The 25,745-nt window shown below is 45.3% G+C and overlaps 1 protein-coding gene across 3 annotated transcripts in view; it reads right to left on the bottom strand.

Annotated features, from left to right (window-relative positions):
• The window catches only part of LOC147727940 (stimulated by retinoic acid gene 6 protein-like), a 665,438-nt gene that overhangs the window by 565,106 nt on the left and 74,587 nt on the right, over positions 1–25,745 (bottom strand). For all 3 annotated transcript variants that reach the window (XM_086961854.1, XM_086961855.1, XM_086961856.1), the window contains one exon: positions 23,689–23,786. In XM_086961854.1, the coding sequence (XP_086817980.1) occupies positions 23,689–23,786 (98 nt within the window). The remainder of the gene's footprint in view (positions 1–23,688; positions 23,787–25,745) is intronic.

A 25,745-nucleotide genomic window follows, 5' to 3' on the forward strand; every position in this document is an offset into this window, starting at 1 on the left:
ATTATAGGCCGTGTGGGTGTACATGTTCAGTTTGCACTACATGATGTTTGCTAGGTTGCGTAAATGAGAGGTTCACCGCCCAGTGTCATTGCCTGCTCGCCCACCTTTTGACCAGCATAGTGTTTTAGCCTGGACTAACCATGCACTTTTATTCATCCCGACTGTGCTGTTGGCTCTGTCAGGGGATTTGTCTCCATTGGTTGTTTTCAAAAGAGTTGTGAGAAGTGCGTCCCAGCTGTTTGCAGTCGGAATCTTGCAGAGCCCTATAGCCCTATTGTATCTTCCCTGTGGAGCACTACACTCTCTGCATTTGCCCAGGTGTGCGTTGAGTGCCTCTACATTGTGATTATAGGCAGAAGGGGAGCTTTCCATTTTTTGGTGATTAGTCTCTTTGTCACTACTATTCCTAGATCCAGAAATCAGGACATGACCTTGTTATTACGGGTCCTGCGGTGTAGATGCAAGGCATACGTGGGCCACAGTAGGGGGATGTCCCTGGCTGTGCAACGCGCTAGTTCTTCTGCTACTGCTTTCCAGTATTCAGTTAGTGCGGGACATTTCCAAAGCATATGCAGTCGGCCTGCATCTAAGAGTGTGCATCTAGGACATTTAACATCCTGGCAGCTAAAGTATTTGTTGATCTTTGCAAGCGTAAGGTATGCTCTGTGGATGCTAAAAAATTGAATCTGTCAGAAGCGCACGTTTCGAGGAATATAGGTGGGACTCTGCAATACTCCACATTGGAGAGTAGTCTGTCTGTCTCAGTCTCCCAGTGATGCCTATGAGGTGACAGGTCAGCGGCCGTGTGGTGCCGTAGCGAGGCTGCAAACTATTTTGTTAAGGGCCCTCCCTGACCTATGATGTGCAAATATTGCATTGTGTGGTGCATGTTGAGCCCTGGGATATATCCCCCCAATGGGTAGTTAATGCTGCTATGAGAGAACTGTGTAGTAGGAACTGGCCAGGGGGCAGTTCCTCCTCTGCTACAAGTGTGGTGTATGGACGCAGTACTCCGTCCAGGTATAAGTCACCTAAGTCTTGAATGCCTGCATCTTGCCATTGTTGTAGTTCAGCTGCGGATGTTGTGTTGAGACCCCGAGGCATTCCTTCTAATGGAAGAGAGTAGGCATATGGAGTGGTCATTGGAGTAATGTAGAGTGCTCTGCGATAGCATTTACATGCCACTCCTAACAATAGCAAGCTTGGGGTTCTGGCCCTAGTGCATTGGTGGAATAATTTTAACAGTTCAGGGAGCAGTACAGGAGGGAAAGTGGTGGCTGTATCTTCTCTGTGCTGATCCGCTAGCCACCTAGCTATCCACTGTAGTTGAGTGACTGAATAGTACTGTTCCAAATTTGGGACTTCCAGCCCTCCCTGATCTGTGGGTAAATACAAATTCTAGAGTGCTACTCGGTGCCGTGTTTTTCCCCATATGAAATTTTGGACCAGAGCTTCTAAGGGACAAAAACATGACTGGGGAATATACAATGGGAGATTAATGAAGTAATAAAGAAGAAGAGGAAGAAGTATCATCTTTGTCAATGCCACCCATCTCGTAATTGATATTGGCAGTGTCTTCCAGAAAGTCCCTTGGGAGCGGATTGCTGTTATGGCCTTACCTAGATTGCCGTCAAGCAGGTCTGGTGGGCTGCGATATAGGCATATCCCTCGATAATGAAATGTGGTTTCGTGCCATTGGACTAGTTCTCCATTAAGCACGTAGCAGGGGTTGGCTTAGTGCGCACTGAAGGAATACAGACCAGACTTTGGAATATTCACCTTTAGTCCTGATATGTTGGCAAATCTTTCAAGTATAGAAGACAGCTGGTGGGGTATGTGATGTATGCTTTTTATGTATCATCAATTGGTGGAGGGAGAGAGTAGAGATCCTTTCAATCTCCTTTCAATAATTATAAATCAATGTGGAAAGGATCACTGGTCCTGCATAACCAAGGTCTGCAGGTGGATCAGTAGGTGTCTCCCAAATAAAAGACCCTCATACACGTGTTTTTTCAGAGTCGTGTAGCGGTATATGATGTGTCCCCGCTTCTTGTAACACGTGTCCGTGCGTAATCCTTGGGTCAGTTTTTGTTTGCACCCTCCGCCAGGAGGTTGTACCATTGGTTAAAACAGTAGTGATGGTGAATAAGTGAAATAGTGCTATAAAGGTGTTCTAAAATACCCGGACAGCCAGAGGTTCAACTTTAATATTTCTGTATTCGGGTTAAAGGTGATTCCGGGTCACCAAGGGCAGAGACAGCACAAGCTGCTAGACGGGTGCTTGAAGGCTAGAGTGAAGCCTCCCCCTAACTGCCATGGTTCCGGAGGAGACAAGTCTTACATAATGTAGAGGTATAATGTGACCTACTACCACAAAACGAATCAGGTTACAAATTTACCTTTTTCCTTTTTTTTTTCACTTAATCACTTTATGGTCCTGAGGAAAGCCGACAGACCAATAGGCAGATAAGGCTGAAACATGTCGACCACTTTTAACCTCACAAGATTAGTGCGCTAGAATTCCTAAATAATTCCATAGCGACACGCCTTAACCTTTTACCCGAATCCAGAAATATTAAAGTTGAACCTCTGGCTGTCCGGGTATTTTAGAACACCTTCATAGCACTATTTCACTTATTCACCATCACTACTGTTTTAACCAATGGTACAACCTCCTGGCGGAGCGTGCAAACAAAAACTGACCCAAGGATTACGCACGGACACGTGTTACAAGAAGCGGGGACACATCATATACCGCTACACGACTCTGAAAAAACACGTGTATGAGGGTCTTTTATTTGGGAGACACCTACCGATCCACCTGGAGACCTTGGTTATGCAGGACCAGTGATCCTTTCCACATTGATTTGTATGCTTTTTATGTACAGAAGGAGGTGATCTGCATATAATGACACAACATGTGTGCCATCACCTAGTATGATCCTGCCACTTGCCTCTGCTCTAAAAGCCTCTGCCAGTGGCTCAATAGCCAGGGCAAATAACAGCAGAGCGAGGGGACATCCCTGCCTTATGCTTCTGTATACCTTTATCTGTTCTGATATGTGTGGGCCTATTTTTACCCATATCAATGGCATGTCATGTAGCAATCGGACAATGTTGGTAAAATTGTCACCTAGATCAGATTTATATAGGACCGCAAAGAGAAATTCCCACTCCACTGAATCGAATGCTTTTTCTAGGTCCAGGACCAGGCCTCCCGAGTTTGGCCTATGGTTCTGTGAATAGGTGACTACTCTGAAGAAACATCATAGATTGGAGGAGGTGCTCCTAGAGGGTATGAAGCCGTTTTGATCTGAGTGGACTAGGAAGGGCATTACATATATGCGTAAGTCTGTCTTCTAATAATTTTGCCAATATTTTGAAGTCCACATTTAAGAGGTCTAGCGGTCTATAAAGCCCCATGTCTGTGGGATCTTCGGTTCGGTTTGAGCAGGGATACCAATTTCGCCTGTCACATGGATGGAGGGAGTCGCTGTGCAATGATTGCCTCTGTATACAGTGTGTGTAGGTGTGGAACCAGTGCTGCAGTGTACGCCTGTAAAACTCTGCTGGTAGGCCATCATATCCCAGGGTTTTCCCATTAGCGAGGGCCATAATTGCAGTCCGAATTTCTTCAGGTGTTATATGCACGTTTAACTGTTGTACTTGGTCCGGCACCATTCTGGGTGGCTGTAGTGTGTCTAGGAATTCGCGGAGCAAACTGCCATCTAAGAGCCTTTGGAATTGGTATAGTTTAGTGTAGTGTCTGGTCATCGTTTAATGTATTTCAAGTTGTATGTGGACCAGTCGCCCTGTTTCTGTGTATAGGGATTCTATGGGGCAGGAGCCATGCCTATAGTTTACCAGCACAATCTGCAGAGGCGTGTGTGCGTGCTGAGTGCACAGCATAGCTATGGCATAGCATTTGCTCTAGGAGGTCTGCATGTTCAGCTCTCAGTGCGTCCAGCCGCCTGAAGTTTGGATCCCCTGCCTCATGCTTGGTTTCGTGACCTAGCAGTTGCCATTCTATTCGGCTCAACCCATCGCTAAGATGTTTCAGAATGTTCCAATTTGCCTCCAAGCAGTGCCCTGTGAGGGTTACATTGAAGGTGTCCCATTCCAGAAGAGGGTTGGTCCACCACTGTGTGCTCACTCAGCTCGAAGTACTCTAATATGGATGTCCCTAGGGATGCTCGAAAAGTTTGGTCTGCCAGAGCTGTCGGCTGGAGGCGCCAGGTGGGTATTGGCAGGGGGCCAGGGTCCCATTTAAGCTGCATAATTTGTGGGTTGTGGTCAGAGTGTGTGAGCCCCAAATATTCTGAGTGCTGAACTAGTGGGAGTAGGGGGACCACTACCCTGCCAAAACGGACATGCAGATCGTGCACTGTAAAGTAAAAGGAATATACTTGTGTGGTGGAATTATCTACCCTCCAAATGTCTGTTAATGACCAGACTGTCAACTACTCCCTGAAATTCTGTGCGTTAGCTGCAGTCACTACACTTGTCAGGGGGGTATACAATCTATCCAGGTCCATCCACATCCATAACCGAATTGAAGTCCCCGCATATCAGCCAAGGGAGCTCGCTCCAGCTGGCCAGTTTTTTAATGAGATGCCTGAGGAATGTGCTTTGGTCTGTATTTGGGGCGTATATTGAACCCAGAATGCTTGACCATTTAGTGTGCCTTTAACAAATACATACCGCTCTCTGGGTCTATGACTATCTCATCTGCAGTGTGTGGGACATCAGCATTAACCCATATCATCGCGCTTCTGGCTTATGAGGAGTAGCTAGTACGATATACCTGCCCTCTCCAGCATTTACGCAGGTGGGCTATTTCCGCCTGCATAAGGTGCGTCTCCTGCAGGAGTGCAATGTCAGTGTGTCTGCGCAAGAGGTACGCATATATGGAGTATCTGCGGTTGGCTGTAGGAATAAGTCACACGTTCCAGGTCAGGATGTTAGTTTGGGCCATGTGCATGTCTTACATTTCCCCCTCTGGGAAGAACTACGGGGGTATTCGTGACCTAAGGCTTCTTAGTAGAGTCTCAGTGAGAATGTGTACATATCAGGGGTCAGGTGTATAACTGAGTAACATGTAACACATAAATCACAAAAAATACTCCAATTGACCACGTAGTGGTCAGTGGTGCTAGTTAACTAGCTGTACCCGAAGTAGGGGAACAAAGAAAAAGAGGGGAAGATCTCTCTAGTGAAAGGTTGTACCTAACCCAACCATGAATGTGGGGGGGAAAATACTTTTGTTTTAATTACCCTCACACACCCTAGTGGTGTCATTTTTCATCATCGGGTCACTCCGACCCCTAAAAGTCAGGGTGGGTTCAACCACATAAAGACGAAAGACAAGGGGGTTTAAAGATAAAATACCTCAGGCAGATCCCGGGTTTCCCTTTATTCTTGGGTCTGTCTGGGTGATTAAATTGATGGCCCGAGGACATTTGGCTCACAAAATAGAAATCGTTTTGTCCAACCATTTTTTAACACCAACCCTAGGACTACCCACATAGTTAACCCGGTCCTGTGTGATGAAGTCAACTTCCTCAAATCGGGTAAAGTATTACTGATATGAGAGGGAGTATGTATGAGATCTGTGTGTCCTTGTATTTATGATCACGGAATTTTTTGAAATAATTTGAAGACTATACGCTAGCTGGTGCAATCAAGATTTCTTTCACATGGGGCATGTTGTTTTTACTTATGCAGACGTTCACGCTGATAACGCTAGTATGCGAAAACTCGCCACTTACACAGAATGCCTGTCACATATAATACCAATATGTTTCAGTGTTATGGTCTGAGTGGCACAGTGAAAGGATGATACCTCTACACAGAAGCATGCATAAGTTTGCAGGCATGCTCACCTAGGTGGTATCCACGATGCCCCAACGGGGCTAAAAGCACAACAGCAATTTTGTTTGTGATGGAGTGGTGATTAGTTTCTCAACTGCTGCTAGGACAGTGTACAATTTGGCTGATAGCGTGGGATTCATGGTTTCACTTTCGGTGTCTGGGCCTGCGGGTTGCCCACCTTGCATCACAGATTGTGCAGTTGAGCGGGGATTTTTAGGTGCCCCATGACTATCTTTTGCACCGTGGGTATGGGAGCCGCGTCTCGAAATATTTTTTTTGCGTTTGTCACATGAGGTATCTATTATGTGTCCCTTCACGCATAGCATGTAGGGTCCCAGGTCAGGCACGGATACGCAACCTTTACTCTTCCCTGCCTGAGTAATTCCGGTCTTTTGCTACCTCTGGGGAAGTGCCTCTTAGCTCTCCAGGTTCATTATTTTTTAAGGGATGATCACTGTGTGATGTCATGTCTGGTTCATCTGCGCCAGGGGAGTTTGGCGTCAGTGGTTATGTTCCACCTCGTTCAGGAGTTCTCGCTCTGTTTCCTCTGCCCAGACCCCCTCACCCAGGGTGTACAGCTTCAGCACAGGGACTCCGGGCATGTCTGATGTCAATGGATTACCCTGCCAGTGGGCCGAGGAGTGCTCCCAATGTGCAGGAGAGAGAATAACGAATGACAGTCCCACCGCTCCTGCAGCCAGAGTAGTATGTGTATTCCTTAGCTCTGTGGGGAGTATATTCCTAGTGCCCTGGGCAAAGCAGGGGCCTTGTATCCTGATCTGTGCCTCCAAAGCCTCCCCGCTTCAAGGCTCATGTGCATTTTATGGTGCCTTTGACCCGGCCACTCACCCTGTTGCACGTGATTTGTAAGTAGTTCTCCTGGAGGCTCACTGGTTTGAATGTGCGTCCCTGAGAGTCACCGCATTCACGCTCCTCCTTTGCCAAGAGCAACTTCTCTTGCTGTGTGCTGCGTGCTGCATGGGCTCAAAATGCCCCGGTGCCTGGTATGTGCGAGGAGGGGGGTTGTTCTGCCCAAGGCTGTCAGCGGGCATGGTAGTAGTCACTGCAGGCCTCCGCTGCCCCATCACGACACCTGGCGCTCTATTCACAAGCCGCGAACAGTGATGTATGTGTGATGGCTATGTCGCGGGGCAGGTCGAGCAGCCCACGATCTCTGTGGCAAGCCACTTGGAAGCGTCTTGGCTCCTCTTTGCCTCTTCTGAGGCATCCAAGTGTCATCTGTGCGGGCGATTTCCGCAGAGCAGGCCCTGGTATCCAGCCCCCTCTGTCTCAACGTTTTGTGCCTCAGTGTCTGGTGGGGGGAAAGTAGAATAGTCCTACTCTTCCTTACCAGGATTGTTCTGCCCAGGACGGTCAGCGAGCATGGCGGCGGCCGCCTCAGGCCTCTGCCGTCCTCACCAAGTGCTTCCCTGTGAGCTCGTCTGCCCACCGATGCAAGCTGGTCAGTCCCGCCACTCGGTGTTCTATTCGCGAGCCACAACCAGCGATGTATTGAAGATGGCCGTGTCGTGGCCTAAACCGGGCAGACCACGGTCTCAGTGACGGGCCGCTTATGCATGCCGCAGCTCCTCTCCGTCCTCATCAGGGCTTCTAGGGGGTATCCCGCACGGGCCGCACAACGGCACATCTCACAGATCAGGCCCCGGTCTCCAGTGCCTTCCCGCTCGTCATATTTGGGTCTCCGCTTCTTCCCTGGAGTGTGTGCTATCCTGGCCCCCAGTTGAATGGAAAAAATAACAGCGTCTACCATGTTAGTTTTTTAGATAGACGAGGTTTCGGTGATTGAGCTCTAAAGAGCTGTGTCCGCCATTTTGACTGGCTAGCCACGCTCCCCCACATAATACATCACTCATGACATGGCCAGTGACATCACTGAAAACTAATATATGTTCATATCCCGCATTCATTTTACCCGCAGTGAATCACAACGCGGTCCTCACAACGACCGCGTTGTGATTACGCATACCATTACTCCGCAAGTCGGAACAACGACTTGCGGAAGGGTGGTGCTGGAAGTTGGAATAGTATAATTTACTATTCCAACTCCAGTCAGTGCGGACACTAGGGAAGGTGTTGGATTTTAAATCCAACACCTGCCCCCCTCCGCAAGTCGGTGTTCTGACTTGCGTAGTAATGGTATGCGGAATCACAACACGGTTGTTGTAACGACCGCGTTGTGATTCCCTGCGGGGAAAATGATTTGTGGTAAACGCTGTTAAAGTTTATGAGTGTTAAACTTATAAACTAAGGTACTACAAAACTTAAAATAGTACACTTTTTGTACTACTAATGAGCGATACCATTACTATAAATTGTAGGTATTATAGTTAGGACCATGCTTCCATAGGAAAACCGTTTTCTATTTTTGCCAATAACTTTCGCGCCGCTGTACGAATCTTAACGAAATTTTAAAAAGTTTTTTTTGTTTCAACTGCTTTGTTGTAAGTTTCGGGGTGATCCATCAAGTGGGGGGAGAGAAAAAAGGGGTGGTCCAAAAACATATTTTCCCCATGCATTTTCCCTTAGGGATTTTGAACACGGCTAGAGCCTGAACCTCTGAACGGAATTACACCAAATTTGGAAGAAAGTTAGATGTTGGTCCTGAAAGCATGCTTTTTGTAATTTTGTGTAAATCCGATCAGTAGTTTTAGAGATATTTAAGTTTAATAAATATAGATATCTGGGAATGCGGGTCCTTGTAGTGGACTTGAGTATCCTACTGAAATTTGATTGGCTGCCAACACTTCAACCAGCAAGTGTTGGCAGCCATCTTGGGACTCGGCTTGAAACTGGGTCCCACAGACACTGTAAAAAATAAATAAAAGGGGCAGGGTAGAAATACCATGAGCTTCCAGGTATGGTGGAGGGGTCCCACAGGGACCCCGCCAGGGCTTAAAAACATTTATTTAGAGTCAATGTTGCTGCGAATTCGTGTGTGGACCAGCCGATCCATGGCAGAATTGAAAAAGACGCGCAGGCTCCCATGCATCTTTTAGAGGATGCCACGGGGAGCCAAATCTAAGGGGCAGTGTATTTTAATTATACAGTGGTGCCCACATGGCAACCCCCATGCCTCGGGGACCGCCACTTCCCAGGGCAAACAATACTAAAATGATGTGGGGGCGCGCACAGCCCCCCGCTGCCCCAGGGACCGCCACCTCCCCGGGGCTATTTATAAAATGTGTGCAGGAGAGGCCCATACAGCATCCCCGGGGAACGCCACCTCCCCAGGGCAAACAATAGTAACATGCGATAGGCCCGCCCTATATGGCTCTGGGAACCTGCTATATCCTGGGGTGCCCACCCTTGGGATATAGCTGTTTTTATGGCTTGGCAGGAACTTTGCAGCTTCAGCCAAGCCATAGCAAATTGTGCTCTGTTTTGAGCAAGCAAGAGCATTTTGCTCTTGCTTGCTCAAGCGGAGCATAATTGCTTTGACAGAGTGGGAGATGTTCAGCAGAACCCTCTCTTTCAAAGCAATGCTGGCTCCTGCAGAGTGGGCTAAAGAACGGCGATGGATTAAACCCAGATCTGTTGACTGGGTGTGAGTGTTTGATTGGTTCAGATGCTCCGTACATCACCAGCCCCTTTTGTACCGCTTTGTTCGCCATAAGTTGGCAGGGTATGCTCAGACGTGAGGCCCTTGCTCACTTTGCCATTGGATTCAAGCAAGCCTGGCTGAAGACGGCTGTAATGCCAGAAACCGGTCCTAGGAAGCTTGTATCCGGTCCAGGGAAGGCATGGCTTGGCAGTTCGGGCTGGACTGTTCCCATGAGGCACAGGGTCAGACTAATTTGCATATGGCCATGTCTGAACTGGGGTGGCAGAGTGGGCTAAAGAACGGTGATGGATTAAAACCAGATCTTTTGACTGGGTGTGAGTGTTTGATTGGTTCAGATGCTCCGTCCATCACCACCCCCTTTTGTACCGCTTTGTTCGCCATAAGTTGACGGGGTATGCTCAGACGTGAGTCCCTTGCTCACTTTGCCACTGGATTCAAGCAAGCCTGGCTGAAGACGGCTGTAATGCCAGAAAGCGGTCCTAGGAAGCTTGAATCCGGTCCAGGGAAGGCATGGCTTGGCAGTTCGGGCTGGACTGTTCCCATGAGGCACAGGGTCAGACTGATTTGCATATGGCCATGTCTGAACTGGGGTGGCAGAGTGGGCTAAAGAACAGTGATGGATTAAACCCAGATCTGTTGACTGGGTGTGAGTGTTTGATTGGTTCAGATGCTCCGTCCATCACCACCCCCTTTTGTACGGCTCTTGCAGAAGGAGGGCAGCTGGCAGGGACCATGGAGACAATCAGGTTCCCTCTGCGGTCCCCAAGAGTGGGTGCCTTGGGTGGGATCTGGACACCCACAAGAGAGACTGGGCCCTGAGGGATGGGGTCCGGGGGCGAAATGCAGCCCCCTCCCCAAATAAATAAAAAAAAATTAAAAGACAGGAAAGTCATCGGAGGCCCTTTTCCTTCTTCACCACTCTGCAAACACACCTACTGACGATTTTTTGGTTGTGGGATGAGGTCCCCTTTGATGCTGACGATCCTTGGGGCTCAGCAAGCCCTCCTGTTACCTCCATTAAATCCCACAAAGTGGGACTGCTGAGAGGTCTTCGGAAGCAATGCCCTCTTTATACACCACTCTGCAAATGCACCTCCTGGCGCACTGCTGGTTGGAGTGAAGCCCCCTTGGCTCCAGAGGGTCCTTGGGGGCCTAAAAGACCTCCTGTTACCTCCAGTAAGTCCCACACAGTGGGTTGCTGGATTGGACCCACTCACCCATACGGCTTCATCAAAAGATCTCTGAAAAAGAGACCCTTCGGGGGACCCGTAGGGCATTGCAGCGCCGGCCCGACGAGGAGCAAAAGCCCAATGATGAAGCATGACATCCTTGGGGTGTGTGAGGGCATCGAGATGAGGGCACACTGCCCCCCCCCCGACTAAGAGTAGCACACGACTAGAGTACCTCTAACTTCCTTTCTTTTTCTCTCTTTACTTAGGAATAGTGACTCCCATTTGGTATAAGTTCAATTTTCATGGAGCACGGGTCACCTGACCTTTTGAATAGCTCCTAGAGTACCCCTATTTTGCTAAATAGGAGTGTATATAGTTAGAACCATGTTTCCAAAGGAAAAGCATTTTCTTGGCTTGCTAAAATCTTTGGCACCCTTTGGTGAATCTTCCCAAAACTTTTCCAAAAAAAGTCTCATCCACCTCAGCTCCTTCATGGAAAGTTTTGGTGTTGTCCATAAAGCGAGGGCCCAGAAAAATGGGGGGACCCAAAACATGGTTTCCTCTTTAATATTTCCATAGTAAAATTAGACACAGCAACTGCCAAAAACGCTGAATGGATGGCCAGAAAGTGTGATTTTTATGATTTGATGTAAATTCATTCAGTAGTTTTTGAGAAATGAAGCCTAAAAAAATATAGATATTTCACAACGCGGAGGATCCACTTAGCCAACAGACTCCGGATGAGATCTGATTGGCTGCCACCACATCAACAATGAGGTGGTGATAGCCTTCTTAGGACTAAGTGCTCAATCTGGGTCTTGGAAAAATGTTTTTAAAGTTATTAGTGGGTGGGGTAGGGATAACCTTCCCCCAGGCCTGGTGTGGGGGGGTGGGTCCCAGAGAGAGACCCCTCAAGACCCAATCCTTTTTTTCCAATATTGCCACAAATTTGTGGTAGATTTGCAAATTCGTAATAACAATGTTTTCAAAGTGCTGGTGCCTGTGCTTGAAAAGAAAACCCCCCAGGGTGGGCCATGACCATGACCCGGTGGCAATGCAATTGCATATTTAGGAGAGAAGGGCACATGGCCTCCCTCCCTTAACCTGGGGCAGATTCAAATTAAAGGGGAAAGGGTCATGCAGCCCCTCTCCACCAGCTCGCAAAGGCCCCAGGGACCCCATCCCCCCAGCAAAAATTATTTTAAATGGGAGGGAGCCCACTGCCCCACTTCCTGATCCCATCAAGCCCCCGGAACCCCATCCACCAGGCCACTATTTCCAAAAGGGGAGGAGGCACACAGCCTCTCTCCCTGAGCCTCTAAAAACACCAGTTACCCCATCTACCAGGACCGGCTCAAAAGATATGCCCTTGGAAGACCACTTCCGGCACACAGAGTCTCTGCCCCCAAGATATCGGGCAGGGGAAGAATATGTGAACTCTCTCCTGGTGGGAGGTGCAAAAATGCTCCCACGGGTGGGAGTGCACATTTATTTCCCTACCCATGCCCTTGCAGGCAGAGAAACAGATTGCTCTCGCTCAGAAGAAGCATAGAAAAATATCTTCTCCCACCAGGCATGAGGAATGGCAGTTTCTGTTGTACCCAGGATGGCCGGCAGGGCTGTGGGGATCCCTAAAAAAGTGACTTTTGGGTGCCCCAGGAGAAGACTGGGGCACACACGTTAGGCCCTAGTGAATTGGATCCCTGAAGTAAATAAAGGCTCTGCGAGCGGGACCATGAGCAACCTCCCCTTAAAATAAATACATCCCCTGGGGATGGGGTCCCTGGGGCCTGTAGAGGCTCAGGAGGGGGGTCATGTGCCTCCCCTCAAAAAACAATACAGTCCCATGAGATGGGGTCCCCCGGGTCTGATAAGGCTTGAGGGTGAGAGCCACAAGCACCCCTCCCAAAATAAAAAAAGAATTGCCTGCTCCCACAGGCACCCAGGATGGGTTCTTGTTGGCAAGGGAGTTGACAGGGCAGTGGGCGTCCCGGATCTTGCCCTCTGCGGTCCCCAATTAAAAAAAAGTATTGGTATCCCGGGTGGGCACGGGGAGACCAAAATTATTTTTTTTAAATAAAAAAAAATACCAATTTGCTGCAGGAGATGCTCATTTATTATTCCCTGTTTCCTGCAAGAGCTTTTTGAACATATTTTTGCAGCTTGGTGGTGCTCCTGGAAGAAGTAGGTGCACCACTAAGCATTTCTGTATTGTTGGGAGGGTTGCAGTGTGTGCAGCAGTCCCCCAGCAGCACTAAAAAACAAGAAAACATAGTATGTCTCGTGGGTCATTAAATCCATTACCCCAGGAGAGCTTTCTATATTTTCTTAGGCACTCCTGGCTAGAGTGCTATGGTCTTCAGCTGGCGCACAGTGCCCCGCTATGTGTAGTTGCAACCAGACCATGCATCCTACCTAACGCCAAGTACAGATTAAGGACATGAACGTCTTGGGGTTGGTAGTCAGTGGGGATGAAGGGCCTGGCTGCAGGCCAGGGCCTTTGTCCAATACGATGCATGGCCAAAGGCCTTGTGTGGTGTGGGGTTGGGTGTCTGCTAATTTATACACAGAGCCTGGCCACAGACCAGGCCCTGCTACCAACCCCGCACGAGCTGCGGGGTCGGCATTTTACATTAAAAAATATTGAAATTCACTGGAAAAAGCAACGGTTAAAGTCACGTTAGGTATCATAATATTATCTTACTTTGCAATAAAAAATCTTAGAAATTCACTGAAAAAGCCATCAGGTAAAGGGACGTTAGTTAGGTGAGAATGTCAGTTAAATCATTTCATTTTAAACTAACATAACCACTGAACTTCCCTATATTTATATCAAGTAACTATAACTTGTGCCCTAAGGTAACTATAACTCACGCCCTCACCTTGCATTGCTAATTACCTCACATATTACATCACTCATGACATGTTCTATGACATCATTGATAATAGTACAATATGTGCAATGACATCATTGGTAACAAAACTGTGCATGGCAGGGGCTTGAGGTTTAATTACCTTAAGGGAATAAGTTATAGGGACATGGCATACTATAACTGGTGCATTTCAGTGGTTTTGCTCATTTAAAACAGTATATTTTAACTGACTTTTTCACCTAACTATAATGTACCTTTAACCTTTGATTTTTGCAGTATATATAATAAATCTTGTTAATTGTTCCTGTACTTCTGTACAAGTAGAGCTCTACCTTGGTGGTGGAGATATGCACTTATGTGTGAGAAGTTATCAGTAGTTACTTTAGAGCAATACATTCAATCTCAGAGGTCACCACTCCCTGAACTGTGGGGGTAAAGAAATTTAAGTCTACACTTAGGTGTATATCTACAGTCTGGTGAATGGTGAATAACTCAAAAGTGGTATACATATGTGTTGAAGTAGATTTACACATGTGGAAAATGTACCTTTGTGAGAACAGGCCCCAAAGAGTTTGACTAGACTGAGAAAGAAAGCAAGGGTGAGAAGCTTTGGTCACACTTGAGACCAATTTGACAGGCATGGTTCAGCTCACAAACAACTCAAGGTCTGGCTACTCGGGGAGGCAGGACTGATCATGCAGAATGAAAGATGAACACAGACAATATGGTACTCACTCCTTCTGCATGAGGTGGTATCTTAAGAAACAGTGTCTATTATGTTGATGGAGACAATCATGAAGGTAGAGATCTAATAGGTTTCAGTGTACTTGCACATAGTAACAGTGCTCAGGGATACCCTCCATTTCTCCCATTTAGAGGGTTGCTGACATGGTCTCAACTAGTTGCTAAAAGGGGGCCACAGGAGAATATCTTCAACTTATTACTGTTGGGACTCGGCCTTACCTGTTGAGTAGGGAATACATCCTGTTTTTCATACGTCTCTCTTAAAACCTTACACTAGGACTTCCCAGGCCTTGCCCCCACCTCCTCCGGTGGTGATTGAGGACCATGAGAAATATGAGGTTAATGCTATTCTGGATTCACGGAAGAGGCGTGGTATATTGTTCTATCTGGTGGACTGGAAATTTTATACACCTGATGATCATACTTGGGAACCTGCCAGTTTTGTGCAGGCCCCTATGTGTGTGTGTTTATTTCATGCACGTCCTCCATCCAAGCCTGTCCTGTCGGGAGAAGTTTGGGAGGAGGTACTGTTGGGACTCTGGGCTAGCGGGAGGCCCACAGGGCTTTTGATATTTATTTCTATCACTCCTCTTACCTTTTTGTGTGTGCCATGTATGTGCCTGGGTGCAATTGCGGGGAGCGCAGTATGACGACGGCAGGCATTTAAACCCAGCTTGTCTTCGCTTGTTTTCGCTTCCTGTTCCTGCTACCAGAAGGCCTTTGTCCTTGGCGTGCTCTTTGCATTTCGGAACTTTGTCCAGCTGTGGATTTCCTTCGTGGGACTTGGATTCTACTGTGTTCAAAGACCATTTTTTGTGGATATTCCTCCAACTACCGTGGATTTTGACTAGTCTAGTTTTGTTTACTTGAGTGTGAGTATGGGTGGATTATTATTTAGCGTCCCAGTCTCACCCAGGATCTTGCTTCTTGTTTTTTTTGTATAACTTGTCACTATCGTTTTGGGATTTTTGGGCACCTTTACAAAGCGTCAAAGAACAGTGACGAAAAGGGATCCCTTTTCAATATTAAGTAGCCAATAGTTTTTTTTGCCTAGGTTAGGTCTTTTTTCCCGTTTTTGTGAGAAGGTGGAAAACAGGCATCATAGGGTTCTGTACTATTTTTTTGTATTGCTTTCTTGTGGAGCTACTGTAATTATACCACAACCGGATAGAGTTGACCATAAGTGACTTATCCTAATGGAACTGTTGGTTTTAAATAAGTTCCAAGATTGGATAGATGCGCAGAATATCTTATCTCCTCTACAGGTTGGCTTCAGGACCACATCAGTACTATCGATCAGGTGTTTTGATTCATTCTGATATATTGGTGGACGGTGGTCTTAGGCAAGGGCAGCTTGTATGCTGCCTTTGTCGACTTTAAGTCAGCTTTTGATCTTCTCTCCCCTATCAAACTTTGGGCACTGTTGCAGGAGCTGGGGCTGCTTTCCCTTATTGCTCGTCTCCGCGTGGGCAATTTAGCCCAAATACGATGGGGTGCTCAGGCTAACGTCACCTGTCCCTTTCCTATAGAGAAAGGAGTGTGCCATAGGTGTGTTATGGCCCCCACACTATTTTCCCTCTTCATTAATTGCAAAGTTTCTAGAGTCCATCCCCACTGATGCTCCAGTCTTAGCAGTCGTAAAAAATTCCTATTCTAATATTCACTGATGACACGTTAATTATCTCAAAAAACCCTAGAGGTCTTCAGCGAGCCCTGCCACTTTTTAAGGAGTTCTGCCTCCTTCGCAGCTTGGAAATTATTGTATCAAAAACAAAATTCATGGCCTTAAAATCGGCATAGTTCCTTCAGAGGAGGCATACTCTTGAACAACTGTCCCATAGAACAAGTTAGTGCCTTCACTTATCTGGGGGTTACCATGCAAAATGATATGAGGTGGAATCGCCAGCTTGACACGGGCATGTTGAAGCACCCGCAACTATCTGGTGCCTTACATATCGAGTTTAACACCTCTCTTACTAAGCCAGTTTGTCCAGTGCTGCAAATCTACACTATGAAAGTTGTTAGCCCTGCCCTTTACGGGGCAGAGCTCTGGGGGTACGAGAATCTTTCCAAGTTAACCATGGCAGAAAACAGGTTCCTACATAAGATCACCAGCCTCCCGCAAAGCACTCTAGTGTGCCCAGTGCTACACGATTTAGGTAGAAAAGCACTGGCTGACATAGCGAGGTTGCGTCCCCTATTATACTGGCGAAGAATCTGGTGTACGCCAGAACTGGCAACCTATGAGACAGGTCTCAAGGATTTAATTACAGCTGACTGCTCCCATAAAAGTAAATGGTTACGGGCAGTAAGAACAGCCCTAGTCAGCATTGGCATGGCTACCCTGTGGGAAAATCCATCATGTGCCCTATTCCCCTCCAAGGAGATCTTAAAAGAAAAATACTGGGAATCGGTGACTCTAAACATATTTAGAAACAGTGACCCATCTACATTGACGGGAGGATTCCTAGAAGTCAAAACGTCACTAAGTTTGGAGCAGTATTGGGATTTAATAACTAAATCACACAACTTGAAACTGTACTTTCAATTTAGGGTGGGTTCACTACCATTAAGATCTTATACAGCAAAATGGGCCACTTTAGGCGATAGTACGTGTCCCGCATGTCAGGTCCAACCGTAGTCCCTGGACCACCTACTGTTTGTTTGCTCAGCATATGTTGCCCCTTGCTAAGTGTGGCTCACGCCTCTCTGTAGGTTATTGGGCACCAGAAGGAGTAGCGATGAGCAAAGAATATTGCGCACGGACACATCACCTCCCATTGTCATTGCATTGGCAACATTTTTTAGATGGACTTGGGCCATCAGATCACAGGCACTCCGTGTAAACTGAAGATCTTTTCTCGGCCATTTTCTCGCGCGTGTGCTCACGATGTTGGCTACTCAGATATCACCAATTGTACAAATGTTTGGTATATTTGTATACGTGCTAAACACCCGGAAACTACCCTCTGAATTCTTGTATTATCTAATGACATGAATTTCAAATGTTTTCATGAGTTTTAGTAGTTCCAGTCTTTTAAACCATATCAACTGTGTTTTATTATCACTGACAAAAGATTTTAAGTCCTCCTAAAAAGGTTTTAACTTTGTTTATATTGTGTGTCCAATTAAATATTTATCTCTATGTATAGTGTGTTTATGACATATCTGTTGAATAAAGCTTTTTTCGATTGGATTGGACTTATCCTACCCTCTTGGCCAAAAGACTACAAGGAAGGGGTAAGAGACAATTACCCTCCTGTTATGATTGTGCACCTGGTCATGTATGTATGGTGTTATTTGTAGCACACTGCTTAATGCCTTTCTCTTCTTTCTTTCCGAAAGGGCTACCTGGTCCTCCTTCGTATTCCATCGTCAGCCAGAGTGAGGGAGGAGCCTAGTCGGATCTTTTGCCCTGTTTGTTTTTCTTTTCCTTGTTTTCCGCCACCTTCTTCCGATGCCTTTTTCTGCTGTCTCCATGACATATATAGGCGGCAGTGATTGAGGCGTGGGTAGTGTATTGTGATCTTCTTCGCTCCTGCAGTGTTGGGTATATCAGAAAGTGGTGGCAGAACAATCTCCATCATAGTTTTTTGGATGCAACGTGGATTTTACTTCTCATGTAACAGCATGACCAAGAGCGCCTGGGTATGGTTTATAAGAATAATATTTGTGTTAATAAAAAATAATATTATGAAAAATGACTAGGAAGTCAAGATGGTGAGTGATAGGGGAGAGAGGTTAGCCTCCTCAAGGGCTAGTGGTCATTCTGAGCATTCAAACACTCATTTCATTAGGGAGCCTCTCTATTACAGGAGAATGTGAGTGGTGTGCATAGATTAGCATTTTCCTATAATGGTCTTCAATCTTCTGCACTTACGTTTTAAGTTTGGGGCCTGGGTCTGGATTTAAATCGTCATGTACTTGGTGGGGGTTGCCTATAGTCAGCTTGATACGTTTTGGCTGCATGTAGCTTGGCCTCTATATGCCAGGTAATTTGGTAGCACCAATTATCTTTGTTGTCCAACTAATACCCTGATGAGTTCCCAGTTAACATGAGTTTAGGAGACTGAGGATTTATAAAGTTGAGGGCCTGACACATTTTGTATGACTGATGATTAGGCAAGAATTTTACCTGCTGCCCTTCATCAGGAAGTGATTAAGACGTTTGCCTGGTAGAAGCAACACCATCCAACTCTTCTGGCACTCTCAAACTTTATTCGCCCTACAGTGTGGTTTTGAGAAATTGCTAAATTAGATGTCTGTGAACTGTTTGAGAATAAACCCATAGAAAATGGAATTCAGTTGTTTTCACTCAAATCCAATACAAAATAGACTCGCACCTAATCTCAGAACTTAAAGTGAAAGGCTTCAGCACAGTTGTGCAAATCTGCAAAATTTCCATCTACACTCGCTAAACAGTATAAAGCATTTACTCTAACTAACAGCTGGAGACAGGCCTTATGCTCTAATTATCAGGATTAATTTTGACAACATCTTTATGGTGTGCCCACCGGCTAATGTACTAGCGCCAAATCAAAGCGATTCTCCATAAAACCGCCTGATTGATTGCTGAGATTGATTCCTGAGAAAAAGACATTCATCTACCTCTCCACTGTATCCAATTGAAGCACAGATAACATTTAAAATCAGCTGTCTGAATTCAAAGCAATACATCTAGGCAGACCAAGCTACCTAGTGCATTTAATGATGATATCATGAGGTTCAAGAGTGTCTCTGAGCAAGAACACGCTTTACCCGGTAACGCCAAAATCCTGAATGACACAAGCAGTGAGGCAAAGGTTCTTCAGTGCTCCAGCGAACATCTGGAACGCCCTTACAATACTACTATGAACTTTGCATGACATCCTGGTGGTCAGAAAAGGTCTTAAGAGTTACATTCACAAGTTACACGTGGGACGATGGTGTCTAGTTGTTTAGAGTAAAGAAGAAAGGCTGAATTGAATTAGCTGCCCAAGCCACATTGTAAGATGTAGCCGCATCCGCTGCCTTTTATTAAATTCCATCCCTCATTGTTCTCCTGCTCTGAACCTATTAATTTCTACATACAGCAATTACAAGTATAGTGAGTGACCTTTCTGTCTTTCCACTCTTCGACAGCGAAGTACATTATGTATGTTAAAATGGATTCTTCCATTCTTTGTAAACTCTAGGACTGGTTGGTATAGTAGGCTGTAGGATACATCAATAAATAAGTAGAGGGGTTGTGTATGGTTTCTGATCATCTTCATTCTGGTTATGCTGACCTTTTCAATGAGTTGTTATAAGGGGTCAAGACAAAAAAAGAATGTCTATTAAATACAACTAATCAAATTCTATCCCACGCAAAGCTACAGAAAGTTATATTTCTACCAAGAAAGATCAATTAGAGTTATTCATAAGAAATATGGGCCCGATTCACAGAACTAACTTAAGACAAAATCCTAAACTTACTACTTTTGATATTCACAGAAGTTAGGATTTTGTCTAAAGTTTGCCTTAAGGCAAACTTAAGACAAAATCCTAACTTCTGTGAATACCAAAAGTAGTAAGTTTAGGATTTTGTCTTAAGTTAGTTCTGTGAATCGGGCCCTATGTGTCTGGTCATCACTGGTTTAAACCCACTTCCTGAGTCTGTGGCACATTCAGGTCAGCTAGGCGTGTAGTGCACACAGTTCATTGCAAGTGTCCTGGTGCTAACACTATCAAGGGCCAATTCACAAAGGTATTTCCGACTGTAAACATGCATTTACAGCTGAACATGGCTCCGTTTATGTCTGCCAGGAATGAACAAAAGGATTCCTGGCAAGAGTAAAGGGTTTCTATTGCACCCGTCTCTTCCGCGAGTGCAGAGAAATCTGCAGTTGTAAAGACCATGCAAGGGGTGGGAAGGGGCTGAACAAGGTGCAGTTGGTTTGGTAAATTTTAGAAGGTCGACAAACTCGTGAGTCCACCTGGAAAATGTTAGAATTTACTCGAGTCTAGGGCTGGCATAACTTCCCTTCTGGGATGGGTAGGGGAAAGATCTCTCCCCAGATTTGATGGCGTTCTCCAAGGTCAAAAATGATTTCACCATGTATGCACAGCAGACTCCAAACCCCTTGTGTGTAACTATGCACAGGGAAAGTATGGGCCTGTGGGAGCTATCACATGACATTCTCTGTAGTACGCCTAGAAACCTGCGCCAGGCAAAGCTATCCAGGCATACTGCAGGGAATAAATGTGAACTGGAAACACTTGTAAATTTGCACCATATGTATGTAGGCATACTTGCCGAGTTGGAGATTTACAACTTTCTTATTAATTTGTACCCTCTGATTAATAGTGTTGGATGGCCTGATGGCATACTATGGTCTAATCTCGTCACACATGGACATATAACCATCAATTTAGAGGTTGAAAGATTGCAGTGAACGGGATACATTTTATCTGAATTTAAAGCAAATGTTTATATCTGCACTTGCTCATATCAGTTTGCATCCAGGTGAACCACACAGATCTTCTGTATATTCCTTTTTTTTAATTTCAATGTTTTATTTTCATTTGTGAGCTCCATTTTGCTCTCACCGTGTATTTTTCAGGGTGTTCCCTCAAAGGCAGCATTTTCCACCTACTAGCGCCATCACTATTTTACATCCCTACTGATCCCACTTACCATGACTTCTGTTGCTTTCTTTGTGCACTTCTTTCCTGTTTCCTCTCATGTGTATATTATCACCAAGAAGGTGGGACCTTTGGAACAAAATGTGGCCTGGGATGGATTTTAAATACTATGGCGATGCAGCTCATGAACATCAGTCACCAGGGTGCATAGTTACGAGGTGGTTCACTCTTCTTCAATACTATTCTCCCCACTCCAGGAAAACTTGCTTAAGAGAGTCAAAGCGTTGCTGTTTCAGGTTTTGAATGCAATGCACTAGCACTGCTGTGAAACATAAGACTCTTCCTGAGAGATGCACGTAAGTGACAGATGTCCCTTAAAATGCAGAGAGTTGGATAGAAAAGAGTGGAAAATCACAGCTGACGTTCAATGCCGTGAACTGGCCCACACATGGAATATTTACGCATACGTCTTCTCAAAGTTCTCAAAGTTCGTACTCTTCTCAAAGATTCGGGTGCAAGTGTAGTAGTTGCCGTGATATCATGAAAGGTTCGTAAACCTGTCATGAACATAAATGGGTCATTTATTAGGCGGGAGGCCGAACAGTCTGTTGAGTTAGCAGGACCATTGCCTCCACCACCTCTCTGGAGGACCGCCCACACTATCTAGAGATCCTCCCACTCTATCTAGAGATTCTACCACTCTAGCTAGAGATCCTCCCACTCTAGAGATCCTCCCACTCTAGAGATCCTCCCACTCTATCTAGAGATCCTCCCATTCTATCTAGAGATCCTCCCAATCTTTCTAGAGATCCTCCCACTCTAGAGATCCTCCTACTCTATCTAGAGATCCTCCCATGCCTGGCAGGATCCCTGCGACAAGAGTGCACCTGCCTGTGCGGCAGAAGCACTTTATTCACAAACATACCTTGAGCAGGTTACCAATGTGATGCAGCCTGGTGTGCAGTCACTTTTGCTTTCCAGAAACAAGCCCCATAGCCAGATTTTATTTTGTGAAAGCAAATAAACCTAAACTGGCTAGACCGCAGGGAGTTTGTTTCCTGTGAATGTTAATCGGGAGGACTGATAAGCCTCCTTTTACACGACCCTGTGGTGATGTGTCTTCGACTTTGGTGACTCCATCAATTTAATCAGTTGTTCTCTTACCGCTGAAGAGAGGAGAAGAGCCCCCAGTTTGGTGGGGTGATAATTTACAGAAGTTCTCCAATCCTATTAAAGTTTGACCTCCTAGGATTATATTCACCCACTCTTCACAATTAAGTTGAGATTAAATCTAGGACTACCCCTTCCCAGATTCTTACTGACAATAGCTTGCATGGATTTGATTTCAAGACATTACATGTAGATTCCTTCAAGAGGAGAATCCTCTTCGAATGCTTATTTTAAGTTACTTTATGAATATATTGACATTATGGATGCAAAGGACTGCTACATTTGTATGGAGTATCAGCTGCAGAGGGACTTACCTACCACCATATTCCATTTACATGAGTCCATTAGTGTCAAGGTAACTTGCTGAGCCCTCTCATGCAAGTTTTTCCCAAGTGGTACAGGTTATTTAACACTGACTCCTAAGTAGACTACAGATACTGAACTGTGCTTTTACTCAGGCACAGAGCAGGTGAAAACAGGTTTAAATTGTCTCAGTTCAGAGTAAAAACGATAGTTTTTATTTTTATTTTAATGAGGCACTGTGGTGTTCCAAATATGTAATCCTGGATAGAAGCTGCAGTGACTTATAACCTGCTCACTTGGGCAATCTTAATTGTAGTGCGCCAGATTCTGTTGAACTTGGCCCATATCATAGCAAGGGTGCACCGGCCTGGTCTGCAGCTCAGCGCCCCTTTAAGAGGTTGCACTCGGCACGTACCAGGACAGTGCACTGTTCCGCAATGTCTATAGTGCAGCCACCAATTTGCACCTACCCTGGTGGCAGAACATTAATGAAAGGTGGGTCAGCTGTTTGAAGTCACTGCTCTGCCTTTCACTGTGCAGGCCATAATCCAGCGTCCATATTAAATGGTTGCAGTAGATATGTTCCTGCAGGTGAGTGCATTGAGTGACTGCACCTGCCTGAAGGAAGTGTTTGTGGGGTCCTTAGTCCTTACAGCCCCCTTTCCACCCCTCCAAGGAACATCTTTGGGGGCCTGGCGGCCTCGTGACCTCAGTGTCCACCTCTACAATATGGCACAGGTGCAGGGGCATATTGTTTTCTCATTTTCTTGGCCATGCCCCAATGCAAATGAGGGTACGCCCCAGTGAGATTGGACTTGTGCTACATGTGCACTGGCACAATCTGTATTACAGAAGAGACCACTTAAGCACTTCAGCCCTTTCTATTATGCCCCTGTGGCACAAACAACAGGTTCACATGCCCGTTGCATCCATGGGGCATTTTCGACAATATACCCTTGGCATCCTAGGAGGTGTATGGAGCTCCCTGAGACGCAGCTTCAATAAACATCTTACTTATTTTATCCCGCATTTTGCCTTGTGGTACGCGTGCAGTCTCTACAGGTGCATATGAAGTGGTGTCAATTTCAAGATCCAAACATGGGTCCTGGGTGAACAATGGGTTCTATAAACTGGTTTCGGAGAGGATGCTTAAAACCTACCTTCTGTTTCTGCGATGGGAACTGGTAACATCACTGATTGTGGGATTCACTGCACAGAGTTTACTTTGAAGCTGTGCCAATACATTTAAATCAACATTTTCTTGAACATTGATGTCATATAACCAAACTAGGTAACAACTCCACAAAGATCTATAGTTATGCCATATACCGAGGGACATCGTAATGTACAGAGCAGATCAGCTACTTACATTACAATTCCAAAACGTCCTTGTAGGGGTAATTTCTCATCTATCTTCATTCTGTTCACCCGCTTCTCAAAGTAGGACAGTACCACCATGATGACAAACTAGAGCAAGGGAAAAGAGTAAAAAGTGAAGTTTATTTGGCTCATATTCAGACTTTCTGCAAATGTCATGTCAAATATACAAAAAGGCTAAGACCCATAACCTTCCACATTTGATTTGGAAAAAAAAACCTTTGTTTGCTGTTGGTTGCAAGCAGCACAACAGTTACTCAGATCTCTTGCCCTGACTGGTGGTAGCACACACTGACAGCAGCGTGCACTGTCAGGGGTTGTGCTTTGTACCCAGCATGTGTTCACACTGTACTTCCTGAGTAATGCACACTGGTACATTCGGTAATCTCTTTTCAAACACCCCCCAACCCTTGTAATAAACTCCTTGTACATAACTAATAATGCCCACATGAGGAGCCGTGATAGCTTTTAAGGCAGATAATGAAAATGGACGTTTTTAGGACCACTGTGATTAATACCACAGCACAGGTAGGTTTTATTCAACATCCTTATAATTTACACTAGAGGGATCTTAATCCCATATATAATAGGCCACGAATGACACACCCATTTGCCTATTATAAAGACATGACATAGCCGCTTAACTGTAATAACGTATTAAAAATGAGTTCAGAGATCACAATGCCTGCTGCAAGAGCCAGCAGCAGAGAGGAAAGGCAACTTAGGTCGCAAAGCATAATTAAAACAGCTGTTTAAACAGTAGAAAAATAAAACATTGCTTTTCTTTCTTTTGATTTGTTTTTCTAGCTCTACAGTGACAAGTAGCAAGGTGATATGTATGGCAACATTAGTTGGTTTTTTAGACCCCTTTGGATCTTACAGAAAAGTTAGAGTTTCTGCATCAGTTACTGCACCCTTTTGTGTAATCTGACTAGTATTAAACAGGTTCTAATATCTTTTTGCAAAAAATATAAATCGTTTTTTATGTGTTTAATGTCGCACTGTAGATTTTTTTTTTATTCTCGATATTTGCAAAAACGCTCTCTTTTCCAAAGGAAAGAGCTACACACCAAATATATAAGTGGTTTGGTGATGGTGTGACCATGGATTAGAAGGACTAAAGTACTCCAAGTCGTACATGATAAGGATATTGAAAGTCATCCAGGAGTTCAATAACCTTATAAAGAAACTCAACATGGTCATAGAACTCCTCGTTGACTTGCAATATCCTTATAATGTACTATCCCATATATCCTTTATTTCCTCATCAGTGGTTCAGCAGTGGATTTTTGATGCTAGAGATAACTGTTGGCTAGATCCAGAAATTACTAGGCTCACAGATATCATATTGTTTATGTTTTTAAAAGCCATACCGCTTTTTTGTGTAGTAAGGCATGACGTTAATTGTGGCTTTGCTGGACTGGCTGCACATACCAAAAGGTGGCAACCACTACTAAAAACAGTAGAAATAAGATAGAAGTGGCAAACCTAGTATCTTATCTCTTCAGATTCTGAGACTATATATCGTCCCAGAGCAATACTATGCATTCAGGTTTGTCCATGTCATTTTGCTGCAATCTTATGTATACCAAGAGTGGGTGTCAGCGGAGCCCCAGCATGGCACACCTCTCCTATCTTCTCACAATCAAATTGACCTAATTCACTGTGCCAGTGTGGCAAATGGCACCATTGGACCTGGTCCAATACTGCCATTGAGGACCTCTAATAAGGAAATCAAATGTTCTAAGAAATTGGGAGCTTAAAAAGGCCTGCGGCGATTTTGCTTTGCTTTTTACTAAAAAATAAAGTACAGCAGGAAAAGCCCAGCTCAGATATGCATACAACATTATGTCAAAGTAACATGCACAGAACTAAAGTAGTCATGAGTGGCATTTGTTGATCCACAAAGGACATGCAATGATTCAATGTGGTGCTAGTATATTGTAAGGTCCCACATTATACGCATGTGATGCTACATTATTGTATGTTACTCAATGTCATGCCTGGACTATGTCATGCCACCATTTTATGCAGTGTTAGGCTAGGCTA

This window comes from Lissotriton vulgaris, chromosome 3_1 (genome assembly GCF_964263255.1).
Source record: "Lissotriton vulgaris chromosome 3_1, aLisVul1.2, whole genome shotgun sequence".
Classification (NCBI taxonomy): Eukaryota; Metazoa; Chordata; class Amphibia; order Caudata; family Salamandridae; genus Lissotriton; species Lissotriton vulgaris.